Here is a 19,702-nt window from a genome sequence, read left to right as displayed (position 1 = left end):
AGTTGCAACAATATGAACTGAAGATTGAATCTTGGCTAAATTATGCTGTTAGCCTTCAATTAACAGTAAAAAGTGGCAGGGAAGGTGGACACTGCAAATTAAATTTATATTAATTCTAAAAAGAGGGAAGAATAGTGTGTGGCACTGATGCTTGCTTTTATGGAAGAACTGTATTTTAAGCATGCCACATAAAGTTTCTTTGAAGTCTTTTCTTACAGTTTTTCGCCAAAATTTTCAGAATCCATACTGTAGTAGATAGGAGATTTGGCTTGCCGAGTATCCCTTTCTCCTTCTTCTGGTAAGAGAACACCTTGTTAAAAAGCAAAATTCAACTGAATCAATTTTAAGATCTAACTGCCTTTATTAAGTGATTCATGAATTGGGCAGCATCCCCATCCAGCAAGTAGAACTCTGCTGAGCTAAATAAGAGAAACTTCTTTAAAATCAAGAGAGGGCATTAAACAAAAATGAAGAAAAGAATGTATTAGCAAGGAATACATTGTTTAGGCAAGGTTGCCTTCCTTAGGAGAGTGTGTATGGTCTATCAGTAAATTTCCTAGTATAGACCAGGAAATTCCATATTGACTGGTTAAAGGTTACATTCTCTGGGGGGTTGAATTTATGTTAGGTATTAAGGTTTATTTTACTGATGCCATTTGGGGACTGTAGTTTTCTCTCTGATAACCTCTTCCCCTTTGGGGAACTTCAGCATCCTCCAGTCCATGTCGGTCATGTGACTTAACTCGCTCTGCCTTAGGGGTGGATGTGACATCAAACTTCTCAATGGGGATCCTTTATCAGGACTGATAGGGATGAGTGGGGGACCTAAGCTTCCTTGAGGCGTTGTTCTTGCTACCCAAGAAGAGAGCCATCATGAAGAGCCTGTCTGAGAATGAAGCCAAAGTGGAGAAAAACTGAGTTGAAAAATAGAGGTATATATGGAGAGGAGAGAGGCAAGGGAAGGGGGAAGGGGGAGAGAGGACATTTGAATTCCTGCCACAGAGGATCTAATGACACTGTTTCTGCTTGCTTCTAGATCTGCTATTAATCTCCAAATATATGGAGAGGACGGCCACAATACATATTTAAGTTGCTCTTAGGAATTCATTATAAATGGAATTTCTTTCTTTCCTTTTTTTTTTTTTTGAGGATGGGCATTTCCTGGTTCAGTCAGATCCTTAGGGCTGAGTCATTGTAGCACATTTCCCAATTTTAAAACTATTTAGCAATGTTAACCTAACATTGCTTTATGAAATTGTCTTTGAGCCAGACTTATTTAATAATTGTCTAATAAGGTGAATAAAATATTTGATACATTTTTGTTCTATTTGGTAATTGTCATGTTTTTAGTTTTTTCTAAAATTATAGTCTGGCAATATTAATCCCTCGTTAAAACATATTGCCTCCTTGTATCATCTGCCTAATTAACTGGGTCCATGGTGTCCTTCCGAAGTGTCCAGAAGTCCTGCGTCAAGACAGTCTCTCACGAAAAATCTGCAGAATCTTTATCCATCCACCTGTTCAAAACTCTGCCCGGGGGAGCTCGGACAGAAAGCTTTAGTTCAAGCTGAGCTACCGTCAGAGGACAGTCTGGGCTTGGGAGCAAGCCAGCTAAACCCCCGCGTCAGGAGCCGAGGCCGGCGGCGCCCCGAGCCGCGTTTCCAACGTCACCGGGGACCTCCCTTCAGGTCGCGGCGGGCCAGCGGCCAGCACCGCTCTCCGCGGAGGGTCCGGAGCGGCCGGCACGGGGCGGGGCGGCGGGGGCGGGGCGGGCGGCGGGGGCGGTCCCACCGGCCCCGAGGCCGGCTCCGGCTGGGCGAGCTGTCAGCTGACTTCCCCACCCACGCGCTCGGCGCTTCCTCATCGCAGTCGGCCGGGAGGTCAGGTGTCGAGGCTGCGGCTGGGGCAGACCTGGGCCGACCGAACAGCCAGGCGGCCATGGAGCACCGCGGGTTGGGGCTGCCGGCGCTGCTGATGTTGCTGGCGGCGCTGGCCCCGCGCTCCTTCGCCGCGCCGGGCCCGACCCTGTGGCCTATGCCGCTCTCGGTGAAGACGTCTCCGCGCCTGCTGAGCCTCTCCCGCGAGAACTTCTCCATCTACTACGACCCCTCGTCCACCGCCGGCCCCTCCTGCTCCCTCCTGCAAGAAGCGTTCCGGCGGTGAGAGCTCCCCGCGCGCGGCCGGGCGGAGGCGGGGCGGACCCCCGGGGTGCTGTGCGGGCGCGCTCTTATCCCCATGGCTCAGACGAGGAAACAGCCCCGACCCGGCCAGTGACCTGACCAAAGTGACAGGTCTAGAAGATGGGAGAGCCGGCTCGGACAAACACGAACTGACACCCAAGCTCTTCCCTTTCTCCTCCCTCCTAAGGGACAGTGTGGGCGCTCGAGAACCCTGGTTTGCGTGCAGGATACTGAGGGCAGGGGGTAGGTTGTTCGGAATCCGTGGCCATGTTCGCCTTGGAGGGGAGAGTAGGGCGGATGGAGGGGGTGGGGAGTGGCAGCTTCTTTTTTGAAGGGAATTCTAGGAAAAAGATGAGTGCTTAAAGCTTGAGACCAGGATTCCCAGGGTGGGTTGCCATTTGTAGGCTACCTCCCCACCGCACTGGCCAAATCTGGTAACAGGTCAGAAAGCAGAAGGTCCTCAGGTTGGAGCATTGCCCAAAACTCCCAAAATCTGTTTCATACGAAAGGTTGGATGTTTTCATCTAATCACTTAGATGTGATCCGTGCACCGCAGTATCTGCTTTGCATTTCCCGGCAGGCTGGTCATGTGCTTGCTCTGGCAGGTTCCTGTTTAGTTCTGGAGCACCCCACATTTCCATGTCTGGAACCCCTTTGGCCACCGACAGGGTGAATTGTGTAATGAGGCAGCCCACAGCCTGGCTTTGCTGACCACACCAAATACACGACAGATTGCTCTTGGGAAGGTGTTCCGGCGTGCCTATGGTGTCGCCTCACTGGGAGAGCCGTGGAGGCCGGACTCTCCTGAAGGCTTGTTACTGCAGGAGAGGGGTGTCATTTGGTGGTAGCTGTACTACCACTTTATTCCCCCGGATGTTTGTCTGTTTCCAGTGGGCATCATAGCTTAATTTTGCCGGCGGGTCAGCGTACACCTGGTGGGGAAAAAAATGCAAAACTAGCTTAACACCTGCTGGCCCCAGATAGGCCTGGAGCATAAGCTCAGACTAAAGAGGGCCTGGATGGCTTCTTTTTCTTCAGTCTTCTACAGCTGAGTGGATATTGTTACCCTCACTTTAGACGCATACTCTAATGAGCCTTTGGTACTGAATCTGCTAAACCGGTCAGAATGGCTAGAGTCAGTGTGAAGGAGTAAAGCCAAGGTGGTTGTTGTTTGCCTTGGGATATTGGGGAGGAAGAAGTACAGGAAGGTCATCTTAAAGGAAGATCATGGCTAGGAAATCTTTTAAGACTCAGTTTGTAAAACCGTATTTTCCTTCTGTGCCATACTATTAGTAGAAAAGGACTTGGTAATATGCTTGAAATGACTAGTAGGAGTATGGCAAGAAAGCGTGGAAGACCCGTTGACGATGGTTGGATAACCAGGACTTGAGTCAGCTGCGAGATGGTTTAAAAACAAGGCTAGGCATTTCGAGGCAGTGCAGGTGATTATCTGGAGTTGGCCTAACTAATTCATGCTGGTGTGTGAGGCAGCTGTTGCTAATTACACCCTACATTGTCAGGAAGCAGGTTATAAAACATTAGCCCTTATGGCTAAGACTTGAAGGCATTCAGGTGAGCGTTCTAGGAACTCAGGAGGGGCAGTATCTATTTCAGAGTAAAAGTGCAATGTGGTTGGCAGAATGTAGAGATGATGGGGATGTTCCAAAGGACCTAGGTAGTTGGGAGCACACACAGTGTAGGCCCTAGATTGTTCGGAACCAGAGGCTCCTGTCTTTGCAGTGCCCAGCTTATGTCGCAAACCATGCGTTGAAATAGTATGCATTTTGGAAGCAGAGAGTTCAGTCCTCCTCAACTTGTAGAATGAGGTCCATCGCATGCTATCACTCGTTTGTTTTCGATGGACAAATAGCTGCACTCCCTCAGTTCCTGAAAAGCAAAATTAACCCTTGGACAGCACTGCTTTAGAACCCTTCGAGTTTTCTGTTAGAGTTTTAATATCCAGGACCAAGGTTCTCCGTATTTGGGACAAGCCAGCGCCTAACTCCGATCTCAGAGCGGCTGGCAACTTTAATTTCCTTTATTAAAAAATTTATTTAAGTGTGGTAAAATACACAGCAGATAAAATGGACCATCTTGACCATTTCTAAGTTTACAGTTCAGTGATCTTAATTTGCTTCTGAATCTGCCGAGGTTTTCCCATGGAGAGGGCTCTCCGCACCCTCATCCATTCCACTCTCTCACTGGTTAACTTGCACATGCTTCCAAACTCATTGGAACTTAACCTCTCTCTCCTTTTCTGGAAACACACCAGATGTTCTTACACATAAGTAGCACATACAACCTCTGGCTTACCAAATCTACAAAATGTTAACTGCTTTGAAGCTTATCTGGTCTTTGAGTACTTTTAAATGCTGTTTTAATATCCCCTTTCTCTGGTATTTGGGTATCAGCAGAAGGTAAATTTTCAAGACCCTGTCGAGAATTCCGTGACCTTTCTTGGGGGTGGGGTGGGGTGCCTTAGCTCAGATACTTTTGTTGGAAGATGAGAGGAACTCTGACTCGATCATGCTTAAGCAATAAGAACACCTATTATCTCACACTTGAGGAAGTTCAAAATCAGGATTCTAGTTGACTGAGGGGCTCAACAGTATCATTAGGAAATCCATACTCTTTTTATCTCTGCCACCTTTAGTATGGCTGCAACTGGTCCAGGCATCACATACTGAGAAAAGGGACTCTTGGTGCTCACTTAGTGTAGGAAACTTTCTGCCACCACCACCCCTGATGCCCCACCTCCGTCGCTAGTTATAATTGGCTTGCATACCTGAAGAGTGATGGGATTACCATGACTGGTTTGATTACTGGTTCTAAACAGCAGCTTCATATGAGGCACTTGGAAGCGTGGGGGTAACTTCTAAAGTTCCCATGTCCGTATCCCACTTTCAGAGATTCTAATTCTGATGGTCTGGACATCAGTATTTTCAGAAAGCTCCCCCCAGAAATTGTAATGTGCAGCTTGGGGTGAGAGCCTCTAATTGGACCAATACCGGGTAGCATGGGTGGGAGGAGCCAGCTGCAATGTCCACTGCCACGTATGTATCTAAAATTTGGCTACAGTGCTTTAAAAATTTGTTTGCATTTATTTCTCACACAGATACCATGAGTATATTTTTGATTTCAGCAAGTCAGAGCTCGGCCCTGCTAGACGTAATAATGCAGTAGAGCTAAAGCAACTTCTCGTCTCAGTTGGCCTTGAATCGGAGTGTGATCTTTACCCCAGTATCACTTCAGATGAGTCCTGTGAGTACCTGTGCAATGTGAGTGTATCGTGTTCTAAGCTGCTCATTAGGGATTTACGTGCCACAAAAGGTTCCGTGCCATGAACTATTCTGAGTTCTTGGTCAGTGAGTTATTAAGTGTTATTTGTAAAATTATCATTAAAGTCTGATGATAAAAGTAACACATAGTCATTGCAGACAGTCTTTACAGTAAGTGGAGGAAAGAAATCATTCCTAACTGCAGAGCTCAGATACTATTATTTCGGATGTGTTGTTTTTGTAGAGTAATATGTTTAAATATTATACATAGATATAAGTATAACCATATAAAAATGACATGAAAATGGGGTAATTCTGTCCATGTGGCTTTTGTATTCTGCTTTTTGGCCTAACATTATAAACATGTATTAAATATTTTTCTGTGACATCATTTTTAGTGTAGTAACTTAACTTGACTAATCCCTTATTTTTGGACATCTAGGTAATTTCTTTTATTTTGAAGATAAATCTGATAATTTGAAGATAAATCTGATATTTTGAAGATAAATCTGATAAATCAAGATAATTTGACACAAAGATAATGCAGAACGGGGGGAGTGGGGTGGAGCGATCATTTTACAATACAATCACCATTTAGCTATATGATACTTTTGTTGCCTAAAATGTTTGGGCTTTTCCCAAGTTGTTTTGGAAGGAAACAGTTGTGCAGGCTGTTTTTGTAGGGCCTACTGACTGGGAAGAATGTGGAATTACAGCAAGGAACCAAGGGGAGCAACGTGAGGGCGTAGGTGCTGGATACGTGCAGACAGAGCAGATGGCTGAGTGGGGTGTAAGGATAGAGGGGAGTGGCTCCTGTGTCCTCAGACTGCTTTACACACAGGTTCACCTCCTCATCCTCCTGAGTATAGATCAGATTTCTTAATCATACATCTCTGAAAAGTAAGTTCATTTCTCTTCAAATCTCTGGCTGTTCTTAGAAGAGAAACAGGATTATCTGCCACCATCAGAAATGTGATTTCAGTCGACAGCACTCAGACACTTCATGAAGTCGGTTTTGCAGTCTGAATTGAGATGGAAGTGGTCGTTAACTGGCCAAGGAATCTTTGCTGTCTGTCAGCAACACTGATGACATAGCGTAAAGTCCAGAAAATGGCCGTGTTTTGAGAGTGGAGAGGTATATAGCTTGTCATCCGTTCGGCTTGGCAAACCTTCTTGGTTCTGAAAAGGAGGCTTCTTAGGACAAGGTGATAGTGAAATTTTTTGGGTGAAGGACAAACTAGTCTTAAGTTTTGAACTAGTTGATGAAGATGATGATGAGAAAATGAACACAGATGGAAAGGATATCAACTGTTCTAGAGTGTGAGAAACTGTTGGAGGAAGTGACAAGTGCTCCGTCATTATGTATTAAAAGGGAACATATGCCCTGTGAACCAGAAATGAACTAGTTTCTACTGTAGAGAGTTAATTCCATATAACAAGGACGTTCAGTGCAACTTGCCTGTAATAGTGAAGAGTTACAAACAAAACCACATGCTCATCAGTACAAGAGTGACTGCATATGTCTTGTCAGTCTGCACTGAAGAATACGACACAACAGTGAAGAATAAAGAGGCAGAGTGAACGAACAGCCTGGAGATCTTGCAGAGATAAACTGCTGAGGCAGACACAGGAACGCCGTGTAAGAACTAGGGTACCATTTGCATATCAGTACACACACACAGACACACACATACAGCAGGACTACATTCGTTACAGTACGTGTATGTAAATGCCCAGGGGAGGGTCTGGTAACTGTTTTTTTCTGACCAAAATAGAGGGAATTGAGTGGGCATCTCAGAGGCGAGGTTAACCTTACCAATTTTATTTTTATTTATTTTTAAAGATTTTATTCATAAGAGACAAGCAGAGGGAGAAGCAGGCTCCCCGAGGTGGAGGGAGCCCGATGCGGGACTCGATCCCAGGACCCCGGGATCATGACCTGAGCCAAAAGCAGAAGCTTAACTGACTGAGCCACCCAGGCACCTCATCTATTTTATTTTTAAAGTATCATACATTGATGTCATTTGTATGTACACTCTTGAAGACAAAGTAGTTACAGTGCAGAAAGGGATAACTGAAAAGTCCAAGATGCCACTCCCATCCCACATCGGGGAGGGTAATCATTGTTAACGCCAATAATTTGTTTTTGAAATAAAAATTGAAATTCTACAGCTTAGATGTCCATATGTTTAGAAAACAAAACCTCCTTTTAACTGTTCTTTGTGGGTTTTGCATTGAGTTGAATCAGAACTCTTGTTAAGATCATCAGCTCCTGGGGCGCCGGGGTGGCTCAGTTGTTAAGCGTCTGCCTTTGGCTCAGGTCATGATCCCGGGGTCCTGGGATCGAGCCCCACATCGGGCTCCCTGCTCAGTGGGGAGCCTGCTTCTCCCTCTCTCGCTCCCCCTGCTTGTGTTCCCTCTCATGCTCTCTGTCTCTCTGCCAATTAAATAAATAAATAAAATCTTTAAAAAAAAAATCATCAGCTCCTGGAAGATAATGAGCATTGAGTCCATGCAACATGTTAATGTGTTTAGGTGATTCTTTGTGTTACAACTGTTTCTGGGAGATCTTAAAACCATGATGCATTTAAAAATGTTTTTAGGGCGCCTCTGCCTGCAGCTCCCCCCTGCTTGTGTGCTCGCTCGGTCAAATAGGTGAATAAAGTCTTTAAAAACAAAATGTTTTTCAACAGTAAACCAGTGAGTCTAGTGGCTAAGAACTTGATAGAGATGGAGAGGAAACATGATTAGATTGTACTCAAAACAGCAATCCCTGGCTTAGCCTGGCCTTTCGCTAACTCAGCATTGTGGTCTTCTCATGGAAAGGGCTGCCTCATCAGAAGACTGTCACCTGAGAGGGTCACATGAAATTGGCTGTTGATAGAGCTCCTTTCCCTCCCTGCAGCCTGCCATTGGGAGCCAGTGTGGGCAACGGTGGTGGCGGGGCGGTGGTGTGGTTCAGATAGGATACGAGTCATTAACCTGCAGCCCTCGAATGTCTTTGCTGCAGCAGAGCCCGCGTCTGTCACACCCGCTAGCTTCCGATCTCCCTGTTCTGTCTGGTGCTTTACTTTGTGACTGTCTCCACTGTAAACCTCTGCAAAAGTCTAAAATGACTATTGGTGCAGCCTTAGGCAGAGTGTGATTTAAAAGATCGAAAGATCAGCGTCCCCCCTTTGCCCAGAAGCAGCCACCTGGAGCCCCGTTATAGATGGGTGTGAACTTTTTATTGAGTGGAACAAAGCTCAGTTTAGCTAAAGTGAGTTAGGAGGTGAATCTTAAGGCAGATTTAGGATGATAGTGGGGGAAGGTGGGTGCAAGGCAAGTAGAGGAGCACAAAAGTAGAAGAGAAAGAGTGGAGAGAACACTCTGGCCTTAGGGGGAGTGGAAGATTTGAAAGCTGCTTGAGGCTTCACAAGGAATTACGGAACTGTGGAATGTTTGCCCTTTGGATTTAAAATCCTAGCTGAAACAGGAGCCTACTCTCTTGAGGGGCAGTGGAGAGAATAACGCACCTGAAGGGGAAAATGAGGAATTGTGGAGAGGACACCCAGATTCCTGACTTGAGCAGCTCTCCTGGTTGGACGAAACTACTGTGCCCTGCAGAGATGAGGCACACGGGGGACAGGCAGGGAGGGTGTGGAGCAGGAAAGTGGGAGGAGCTCAGCTTTGGGCATGTGGGGTTACAGGAAGCCACAGGTTATCTCTGTGGAGATGTACAGGAGGAGTCGGAGAAGTAAGCCTGGAGCTCAGAAGAAAGGAATGGTCTGGAAATATCAATTATATGTTTAAGAAATACGTTGTGTGTCATTGAGGGCTTGATGAACTTTTTTCCCCCCAAATGCAGATACTTTAGCTGTGGAAGGACCAGTGGCTTTTCTTAAGGCCAACAGAGTTTGGGGAGTATTACGAGGTAAGTTGTATGTAGTTGGATTGTTATTTTCTAGTAAAGAAATATTTCCATTTGGTGCTTTGGGAAATCAGCAAAAGTTTGCTTCCTTAAAGCCTTTACAGATGGTTTGTCAGGTATTTCTAAAATTATTTCCATCATACACATATGCTTAGAGCATGGGAGAAAGATCGCTTGACTTTTTGAAAAATGCTTGAGCGTTACCATATTTATATATGAATGTAATTCGTTCATGCTCTTGGGACTGTAATGTTAACAGAGCTATAAATGGCTCAGCCTGCTCTGAGTGGGGCATTTCGTTCCAGATTGTTTCACTATCATTTCTTGTCACCTTCAATAGCAAGTATCTCTCCCCCTCCATTTAAAAAAATGGTTTACTTACAAACAGAATGTCTCCGATCTGTTACTGAACCTACTAATGCAGAAGCATAGAAACAAAAAGAAAATTTTCCCAATAAAACATATCCTTCAAATAGTGGTGAAGTTTTCAGCTTGATAGGGTGAGACGCTAGTGACCTCACTACAGTGTAAATAACTGTGTGCCATCTCAGATGTGACTCCTTACACAGTCGTCTTCGTTCTTCTCCAGTGTCTCCTCTTGGGGTTGTTTCTGATTTTATTACCAGTTTTCATCTGAACCCTTTGGGGAATGGGTTGATTCTGCTTTTGTTTCTTGGCCAGGGATCACTTGATCCTGAAAGTCTTGTGAGAAGACATGCTGAGGTGCAGTCAACTACATTGCACCACGATGGTGGGAAAAGGGAGAGTGCCCTTCCACCATTTTAAATTCCTGTGGATTCACAAACATAACCACGTTTACAGAAAGTGTTAACGGTATACCTACCTAAAGGGGTTGGAGGCAATAGGCAGAGAGAAACCATAAAAGCTTCTTCTGAATTTCAGAGTTGGATCAGAGTTTGGGTATTGGGACATTTATTTTTCCTGTTCAAAAGCTTCTTTTACTTCCTCCAATTTGATGAGATATTGTTGTACTGACTTCCAAATAGGGTTTTTAAAAAGTAATTTTTTTTAATGTGAGCTAACTAAAGTTACAGTAATTAAAAATAAAGGTGGCCTTGGATTTGATTCAGGTTGAGTGTTAACCCAGGCGCCCCCCCCCGCCTTTGTTGAGGATTTTTGTATTTATGTCTTCAGGGATATTGGCTAATAATTTTCTTTTTTCTTTTCTTACCTGTTTTTGGTGCCGGGGTAATGCCGGCCTTGTAAAATGAGTTTGAAAGTATTGCCTCCTCCTGTTTTTTTTGGAAAAGTTTGAGAAGAATTGGTGTTAATTCTTCTTTGAATGTTTGGTAGAATTCACCTCTGAAGCCTGGTCCTGAGCTTTTGTCTGTCAAGAGGTTTTGGATTAATGATTCAGTCTCCTTATTAGTAAGCAGTCTTTTCAGTTTTTTTTTTCTTCATGATTCAGTTTTAGTAGGGTGTATGTTTCTTGGATTTTATCCATTTCTTCTAGGTTGTCAAATCTGTTGGCTTATAATTGTACATAGTTGTTTCTGATGATCCTTTTTATTTCTGTGGTATCAGTTATGTGTCCTCTTTCCTTTCTGACTTTGAACTATTAGGTTAAAATTTTCCCCGTCAGCCAGAATGATGAATTAGGGTAAAGTTGGGGCGCCTGGCTGGCTCAGTCGGTAGAGCACGTGACTCCTGATTTTGGGGTTGTGGGTTCAAGCCCCATGTTGGATATAGAGATCCATTAAAAATAAAAATCTTCTAAGAAAAAAATTATGGTCGGGGCGCCTGGGTGGCTCAGTTGGTTAAGCTACTGCCTTCGGCTCAGGTCATGAACCTGGAGTCCCGGGATCGAGTCCCACATCGGGCTCCCTGCTCAGCGGGGAGTCTGCTTCTCTCTCGGACCCTCTTCCCTCTCGTGCTCTCTATCTCTCATTCTCTCTCTCTCAAATAAATAAATAAAATCTTTAAAAAAATTATGGTAAAGTCAGGGGCAGTTAGAGGAATTGGCCTGTAATATAGTATATTAAGGAAACAATCCACTTGAGTGAAAAATGTTCAGGAGATAGTCTTTGCAGCTATGAGTAAAATATTTTCAGTTTTAACTTGGGCTCTCATTTATAGCTTCATGGTGGTTTTGAACCTTTTCCCCCTCTGTTAACTTTACGTACCTTCTGAAATTACTATATTTTATCATAAAAATTCTTCTTTATACTGCTATAAGTTTATTAAGTAACTAGTATTTTGTTGTATTAAATCACTATTCATTTTTGTGTTATCGTTCAAACAAAACTCAGTGTGTGGGTACAGTGAAGTAAAGCATTTTGATGAGATGGCAACAGGAATTTTTTTAAAAACCGAGCTTTGACTTTAGAAAATACGTTAGAGGGTATAGGTATAACATTATATTTAGTTTTATTTGCCTTTTCTGGTTATGGGTGTATGTTTGCATAATACTTTTATTGACTCATATAAATTCATGCAATAAATTACAAATTTTATTCTTCCTAGGTTTAGAGACCTTTAGCCAATTAATTTATCAAGATTCTTATGGGACTGTAAGTATGGTTATTATGTTACTAAAAATTGTTGAATTGCTACAAGAAAAATGTAAAGTTTTTAGGTGTTTATTGTTTCTTGATTTGTTCTTTTTCAGTGTTTTGTTCTTTTACAATTTGTTCTTTACAAATGTTTCGCTTCTCTGGTAAATGTAAATTTCACACTTTCTTGTTCTAAATCTTTTATGCGGTACTTGCAAAGATACAAGTCTTCACTGAGCTCAAGTCAAGAGAAAATTCTAAAAATCACTTTTACTTTGTTTTCTAGTTCACCGTCAATGAGTCCAACATTATTGATTCTCCAAGGTTTCCACACAGAGGAATTTTAATTGATACAGCTAGACATTTCCTGCCCATTAAGAGTATTCTTAAAACTCTGGTAGGTGATTATTTTATTTTCCCCATTTTCTGTGCTGAAGCTTTGTCCTTTTATGGTGTTACTTTACATGGGTTCTTGACACAGTTTTGTAAGTTGGATCATGGGGGGTTGTCTGTCACGTAGTAAAGCACTGAGCTTTCTTTCCTCCCTCCCTTAGAAAGTCTGTTTCCTCAACTGAGAAAGTTAGTGCCCTTGAATGTTGTGACCTCCATTTAATTTATGTAAAGTGGCGTATAGAAAGGAGGCTGGAAGCTGCTTTATCCCTAGGGAAATGTTCCAAAGGAATATGGACTTCAGATGGTGGGAGCTGGGGCTGAGGTTGACAGGAACTGTTTTTTCCTGTCCACTTTTTATTGGTTCATTCCCACTATCACTACCAATTTGTAGGAGTATGGAGGTTTTCCTCTTATGTTTTTCTGCACCTTCACTTGATCTCTTAACACAGCATCTTACTAAAAAGTGCTTTTTGCATTTGCATTAATGCCCTGAATTTTTTTCTCCAAAAGACCTTATTATCACTTTTACAAAAGAAATAAATGCTTAGTGTAAAAAGTTGGAACGTAGATGTAGATGTGCATACGTAGTAATCCCATAATTGCATTTACCAAAGGTTGATAGAAATTTCTATGTCCCATTTATCTCATCTTACACTTAAAAATGAATGTATTAACACATATGACATGACTCTTTTAAAAAGTTAAAACTTGAATTGCACTTTTGCTACCTCAGAAAAACTTGTTATGGACATCTTTTTATGAGAGCATTGTAAGGTCTGTACCATCTTTTTTAAAGAGTTGAATATCACATATACCATGTGAATTTAACCATTCTCGTGCTGATGGACATCCAGGTTAATTTATCACAGACAGTACTGTAGAGTACATATTCTTATATTTGCACACTTGTCAGGATTATTTCCTGAGTATAAATTCTTGCAAGTCAATTTCTGGGCTTAAGGATACATTTTATCTTGGGGGACATCTTAAATTGCTATGTACTGTCAGATTGCCTTTTAGAGGGGTCATACGAGTGGATGCTTGGCCAACAGGGGGCACACTTTTGCCATATTGTTTGCTAATCTGGTTGTAAAGTATATCTCCGTGTTTTAATTTGCACTTATGTGATTTTTTAGTGAATACAAGCCTTTTTTACTTATTGGCTGTTTGTATTTTTTTATATTGTAAGCTACAAATTTATTTTCAGTGTCCATTTTTTCTTTTGGAATGATTCCTTGTTGACTTAAGAGCTCTTACATTTGTTTATATGTGTGTCAGTGGTACTTTGGTATTTGCTTTTTATATACTTATCCATTGTATATTGTGAAGTTTTCTAGATGTGTTTTTTTAAACTATAGTCTTTTTTTTTGTAGAAGTATAAATCATTTTATATGTAGTGTAAGATCTTTCAATCTAATCCTTTATTAGTTTTGGCCTTAGGAAGTGAGCTAAGAAAGGAGTCCCGAACAAGGATATAAATATAAAAATGACCTCTCAAATTTTCTCTTAATATACTTTTTCAGGGCATGTGGCTGGCTCAGTTGGTAGAGCATGTGACTCGATCTCAGGGTTGTGCGTTCAAGCCCCAACATTGGGTGTAGAGATTACTTTAAAAAATAAAATGTTAGGGACGCCTGGGTGGCTCAGTCGTTAAGCATCTGCCTTCAGCTCAGGTCATGATCCCAGGGTCCTGGGCTTGAGCCCCGCGTCGGGCTCCCTGCTCGGCGGGAAGCCCGCTTCTCCCTCTCCCACTCCCCCTGCTTGTGTTCCCTCTCTCGCTGTGTCTCTCTCTGTCAAATAAAATCTTAGGGGGAAAAAAAAAGATGGGTGAAGTGTTAGGTGTCCAGCTATCTAGGCTGGGGGAGAAGAGCGATACACGGTGCCTGCCAGCACTTTGAGTCTTAGGCAAGCCTCCTAAAGATCCCTGCCCTTCCAGTGCATCGAGATCAGTAAATAAATCTCTTTAGTGGGCGCCTGGGTGGCTCAGATGGTTAAGCATCTGCCTTCGGCTCAGGTCATGATCCCAGGGTCCTGGGATTGAGCCCCGCTTCGGGCTCCCTGCTCCACGGGAGCCTGCTTCTCCCTCTGCTTCTCTCTCTCTCTCTCTGTCTCTCATGAATAAATAAATTTAAAAAATCTTAAAAAGAATAAATAAATAAATCTCTTTAGTATACCCCAGGCTTTTTTCAAGCTGCTACTTTGTTGCTGTGTCTAGTGGTTATTTTATTTAAAAAAAAAAAAAAAAAAGATTTTATTTGACAGCGAGAGAGCACAAGCAGGGGTAGCAGCAGACAGAGGGAGAGGGGGAAGGAGGGAGCCTGGTGTGGTGCTTGATCCCAGGACCCTGGGATCATGACCTGAGCCCGAAGGCAGACGCGTAACTGACTGAGCCACCCGGGTGCCCTTGGTGGTTATTTATTATGCTTGCTTTTTAAGGGCAGAGACTTAGTTTCCTGTTGCCCTCTGGCTCTTGGAGTTAAGCCCAATGATTTTTTAAAAAGTCCCACTGGTTTTCAAAGCCAGATGTTAATAGAGACTCATCCTCCCAGTGCAGGTCCCCAGTATCTGGGGTGCCTGGTGTGGGGTCTACTTCTCTGTGCATCTGAGTCCCCCCTGCTTGTGGTTAGGTCTTGCCAGGGCTTTAGTTCCTAAACGAATCTCCACTGCTCTGTTTCATGTGGCCTTCTCTCTGTGATTGACCGTGGAAGGTCTGTTCTGCCAGCCTTCAGTGTTGTCCACATGTAACTTATCTTGGTGTGTCAGTGGGACCAGGTAAACTTGGGATCTTCCTACCCTATCTTCTACCTGACCCCCACATCTTTATCTTATTCTATATCTTATCAATATCAGGGGTTGGCAAACTAGAGCCCAAGGGCCAAATCCAGTTTGTCAACTGTCTTTGCTAATGAAGTTGTCCTGGAATACAGCCACGTCCATTTGTTTACACTTTGTGTGACTCTACATCAGCAGGATCGATGGTGATGGAAACCGTGTAACTCACAAAACCAAAATATTTATTTCTGGGCCCTTTATGAAACAAGTTTGCAAGCCCCTGGTCTTTACTGAGGAACTCCCTCCTCTGATGGTAAAAATCTTGCCATTAGGGCGCCTGGGTGGCTCAGTTGTTAAGCGTCTGCCTTCAGCTCAGGTCATGATCCCAGGGTCCTGGGATCGAGTCCCACATTGGGCTCCCTGCTCAGCGGGAAGCCTGCTTCTCCCTCTCCCACTCCCCCTGCTTGTTTTCCTGCTTTCGCTGTCTCTCTCTGTCAAATAAATAAATAAAATCTTAAAAAAAATAAAATTAAATTAAAAAAAAATCTTGCCATTATCCACAAAAAAACTTCTTTGCATAATTCCCTTAAATGAATCAGGAAATCCTTTCAGTCCTGGTGGAGGAGGGCGGCTTCTTTAAGTTTGAATTCTCTGGTAGGGCAAACCAATCTCCGCCTCTGACTGTTTTTTTTATCTCCGCCTCTGACTTTTTTATCTTTTTCAAATAATCTGCTTGTATTTCATATAGGTATTGTTTATTCCTCCAGAATATACATAAAATTGATAGATTTCCCTGAGAATTTCTGAGAATACTGCATTTTTACCAGGTTTCTTTCATTTCTAAAGGAAGGGATGGCACTCAAATCTCAAAATTGTGTTGAATTCTGTAAATGACTTTTTCTGTGGGGATTATAAGTCCTGGTACTTATATACCCCTATTCCCAAACATGATAGCAGCTAAGAACTATTTTCCATTCTTGGCCAACTCCTAAATACTTGGAATTTAGAAGATTGCTACCTTCTCGTAGAACAAAGTTCTAGCTCCTTGTTTAGAATAAATACAAATGCTGAATAGGCTTTTTTAAAAGGGACATGTCACATGAAGTATATAAGATAAATAATTTATACTTTCGCATTCTTGCTTTGCTGAAAAAGAAATTTAAAAGGAAGTAGACATGTTGGAAATGATCCTAAATATAGATAAATTGGATTGTGTATGTCTTGTATCTGTGTATATCTGTGTTATTATATATAATTTTTTTAACATGTTTGCTTGCAGGATGCCATGGCTTTTAATAAGTTTAATGTTCTCCACTGGCACATAGTTGATGACCAGTCTTTCCCTTACCAGAGCGTTGCTTTTCCCGAGTTAAGCAACAAAGTGAGTAAATGATGTTACTGTGGTCGGTCTTCAGAAATGTTTGTATGGTTTCATCAGAAGTTTTTAGCTTAAATGTTTCTTATGGATAGAATTAAAGTGTAGAAGTTATGTTTGTGGTTTAAAAACATAACGAGCTGTGGCTTAGCAATTTAGATCCATAAAAACTGTTTTTATAATTAAGTTACTGTAAATAAAAATAATCTAGTAGTTACACAAATAAAATTTTAAAACCTTAATGAACATAGGAGACCTGAAGCACTCATAACTACTAAAAGGTTGAGTATTTTTATCATGTAGTCTAGAATTGTATTGGATTCTATAAATGACTTTTTCTCTCTGAAAAACTACATAGAGAATTTTAGAGATGAGAGCTCCTTAAAAAATAAAAGGCTGTCTCAGAAGTGTTCAGATTAACTGTATTATGGAACAGCGGAGGTGGGAGCAATCCTCATGTCCTCTCATCTCATCTCCCTGTAAATACAGAGACAGTTAACTGACCTCCTCATCCAAAGTTGTAGTTAGGAAGGGACAAAACCAGGACTCTAAATTTAGTCCTCTGTCCACAATCTCAAGCTTTTTCCAGTGTTATCACGTAGTACAGGTGGAAATGGTGGTGACACCCCTCTGTTTTGTTTGCTTTTGCTTTTTTATTACACAAAATCTCAAACATATGCAGAAGTAGAATAATGACTTCCCTGTCCTTGCCACCCAGCTTCAGTAATCAGTACTTGGCCAATCTTGTATCACCTATGCTCACCCTCCCTTGCCACCATTATTTTTCACGCAAATCCTAGACAGCATATCTCATCTGTAAAAATATCTGTTTTTGTTAAAAACAAAGAAACTCCATAATACGTTATTGCAGCTGAAAAATTAACAATCCAGCTAGCCAGTCATTACTTAAATTTCCCCAAGTGCCTTTACCTTTTCTTAATGAAAAAAATCTTACCTGCAATGGGATACAAATGAATTCCATACATAGTGGTCAGTTAGTATATCCATTCTCTTTTGATATATAGGTGACCATCCCTGCCCATTTACCTTTTTTTTTTTTTTTTTGGTAATTTGTTATTTTTGTTAAAACTAAATCATTTTTCTAGTTCCCAAAGTCTGGGTTTTGCTGTTTGTCAATTAATATGTTTTTTTGTCTCCTATATTTATTGTAATTGAGTAGTTAGATCTGATCTTGCTTAGATATAAATTTGATGGGGGTCATGGGACCAAACTTTTTAGGAATTGAGCATTTATATATAAATTTAGATATAGCTTATATGTAATATTTATTTATACCTTGAGAAATATGCTACAGTAACACCTTTAATAGACCTTTATCTTTAGTTATAACCCATACTAATTTTTCAAGTGATGTATAAAGGGATTGAGGGTAATCTTAAACAACAACAACAACAACAAAAACCCAGAAAACAAATCACTTATCACAGCATGTCTGGGGATATTTTTAATGCTGATAGTGATTAAAATGACTTTGAAAGGCGACAGCTCAGTTTTGTAAGTGTGTGAATTTTTATTCTAAAACTGACAAGAACAATGTACTCAGAGTTTTCACAGGCTTGACTTTGGAGTCATTTTATTTCTATTTTATTGTATGGTTACGTAATGGTAGATGTTCCTGAAACAAGAGGAGCTAGTTGAAATACATCTATTCGTAAATCAGGAATTAACCCACAGTGTGCTGAGAGCTTACTAATAAGATATGGTAAACAAATAATTTTAAGTGAGTCCTCCAGGGACGTTGGGCTGGCTCAGTGAGTAGAGCATGCAACTTACGATCCTGGGGTTGTGAGTTCGAGCCCCACATAGGGTGCAGGGCTTACTAAGGAATGAATGAATAAATGAAAATGTGGGGATTAAGAAAAATTTAAAAAGTCCTCCAACATCACATAGGACTATTTAATACATTGTGATACTAGAAAAATCACCTGTCCATTACCAGTGTACAAACAGAACTGTTAACAGTATCCTAGACAAATACATGCCAAACTTTTTAATAAATATGGCTTTTATAGGGAAGCTATTCTTTGTCTCATGTGTATACACCAAATGATGTCCGTACGGTGATAGAATATGCCCGATTACGAGGGATTCGAGTCATACCAGAATTTGATAGTCCTGGACATACACAGTCTTGGGGAAAAGGTAAGGAGTGTCTTTTTTAAGTTGCAAAGAGTGAGTACCTGAGTTCCTCCATCTCTTGTGACCAGGTGTTTATTCATTTTGTTCTTAATCGTGGTTTGCACCGAGGCAGCACTATTGACAGGTGGAACTGAGTAATTATTGTGAGCAAGTTACTATGCTAGGCACTGCCCAAAGTATAAAAACAAGGGCTAAAGGAAAAATTGCAAGTAGAGCATGTTAAGTCAGTTTAAGAAATGGTTTCATGGACAAGAAGAACACTTAAAATGCTTTTGAGAGATGAAACAGTACATTCATGTTTCTGGTCAAGGGAGTACAGGCACGGCATCGGTTGGGAGTAGAGAGCAGCAAAGGGCAGGAAGCACTATCGGCCGGCTAAGAACTGGCCGTGGAGCCACACTACCTGGGTTTCAAGCTTGTTTCTGCCTTTTATAAACTGAGCGGCCTTGAACAAGTTACCGAATGTCTCATCTCAGTTTCCCCATCTCTAAAATGTAGCAACTATCATGTAATTTTCTTGAAGGTTAAGTAATGAATGTAAAGCATATAGCACAGCAGCTGGCATTTGTAATTGTCCAGTATTACCAGGGTGGACTTGGAGAATGTTGGGGAATGTGGTGAAATACAACATAAAGGGCCTTGGGTGAGAGATGTGGGCTCCATCAGGACACATGGAAACCACTGAAAGTTATAGGGAAGAAGCATCACATGATGGGGACCATGCTTCAGGAAAACCTGTGTGAGGAAGTGACAGATTGGAAGGGGAAAGAAACTGAAGTCCTAGACCAGAATGGTGATAATGGGAATGGAAAATAATGTATGGAGCTGAGAGACATTCTGGATATAGGATCCAGAGAACCTGGCAACTGATCAACTGTGGAAGAAGGAAAAGTTACAGAGGAGAATAGTAGCGCCCTTACCAGAAAACAGTAATCAGGAGGCGCTGCTGAAGGAACTTACTGAACAGAGAATTTGGTTTTTGTTAGATGGTATTTGAAGTGCAGCTGGGATATCTAATTGTGTTGAACAGGGAATTTGGAATATGGATTGAAGGTCAAGAAAAATGGTCTGGGTGCCTCACTGATATGAGGAATTCTTAATCTCAGGAAACAAACTAAGGG

The 19,702-nt window shown here is 41.9% G+C and overlaps 1 protein-coding gene and 1 non-coding gene across 2 annotated transcripts in view; both read left to right on the top strand.

Moving 5' to 3' along the window:
- Positions 1-1,796: 1,796 nt before the first annotated feature.
- HEXB (hexosaminidase subunit beta) overlaps positions 1,797-19,702 on the top strand; it is a 22,909-nt gene continuing 5,003 nt past the window's right edge. The window contains exons 1-7 of the mRNA XM_025892711.2: positions 1,797-2,159; positions 5,296-5,441; positions 9,306-9,371; positions 11,853-11,899; positions 12,168-12,278; positions 16,326-16,427; positions 18,455-18,584. Coding sequence (XP_025748496.1) covers positions 1,939-2,159; positions 5,296-5,441; positions 9,306-9,371; positions 11,853-11,899; positions 12,168-12,278; positions 16,326-16,427; positions 18,455-18,584 — 823 coding nt within the window. The 5' untranslated portion in view covers positions 1,797-1,938. The remainder of the gene's footprint in view (positions 2,160-5,295; positions 5,442-9,305; positions 9,372-11,852; positions 11,900-12,167; positions 12,279-16,325; positions 16,428-18,454; positions 18,585-19,702) is intronic.
- Positions 11,003-11,075, top strand: TRNAR-CCU (transfer RNA arginine (anticodon CCU)). The gene has a single exon. It is a non-coding gene; the product is annotated as a tRNA-Arg (tRNA).

The sequence above is a fragment of the Callorhinus ursinus genome, unplaced genomic scaffold (genome assembly GCF_003265705.2).
Source record: "Callorhinus ursinus isolate GAN/ISIS: 27379988/994484 unplaced genomic scaffold, GSC_fseal_2.0 scaffold23, whole genome shotgun sequence".
In the NCBI taxonomy this organism is placed as follows: Eukaryota; Metazoa; Chordata; class Mammalia; order Carnivora; family Otariidae; genus Callorhinus; species Callorhinus ursinus.
This window is presented reverse-complemented; position numbering and strand designations above follow the sequence as displayed.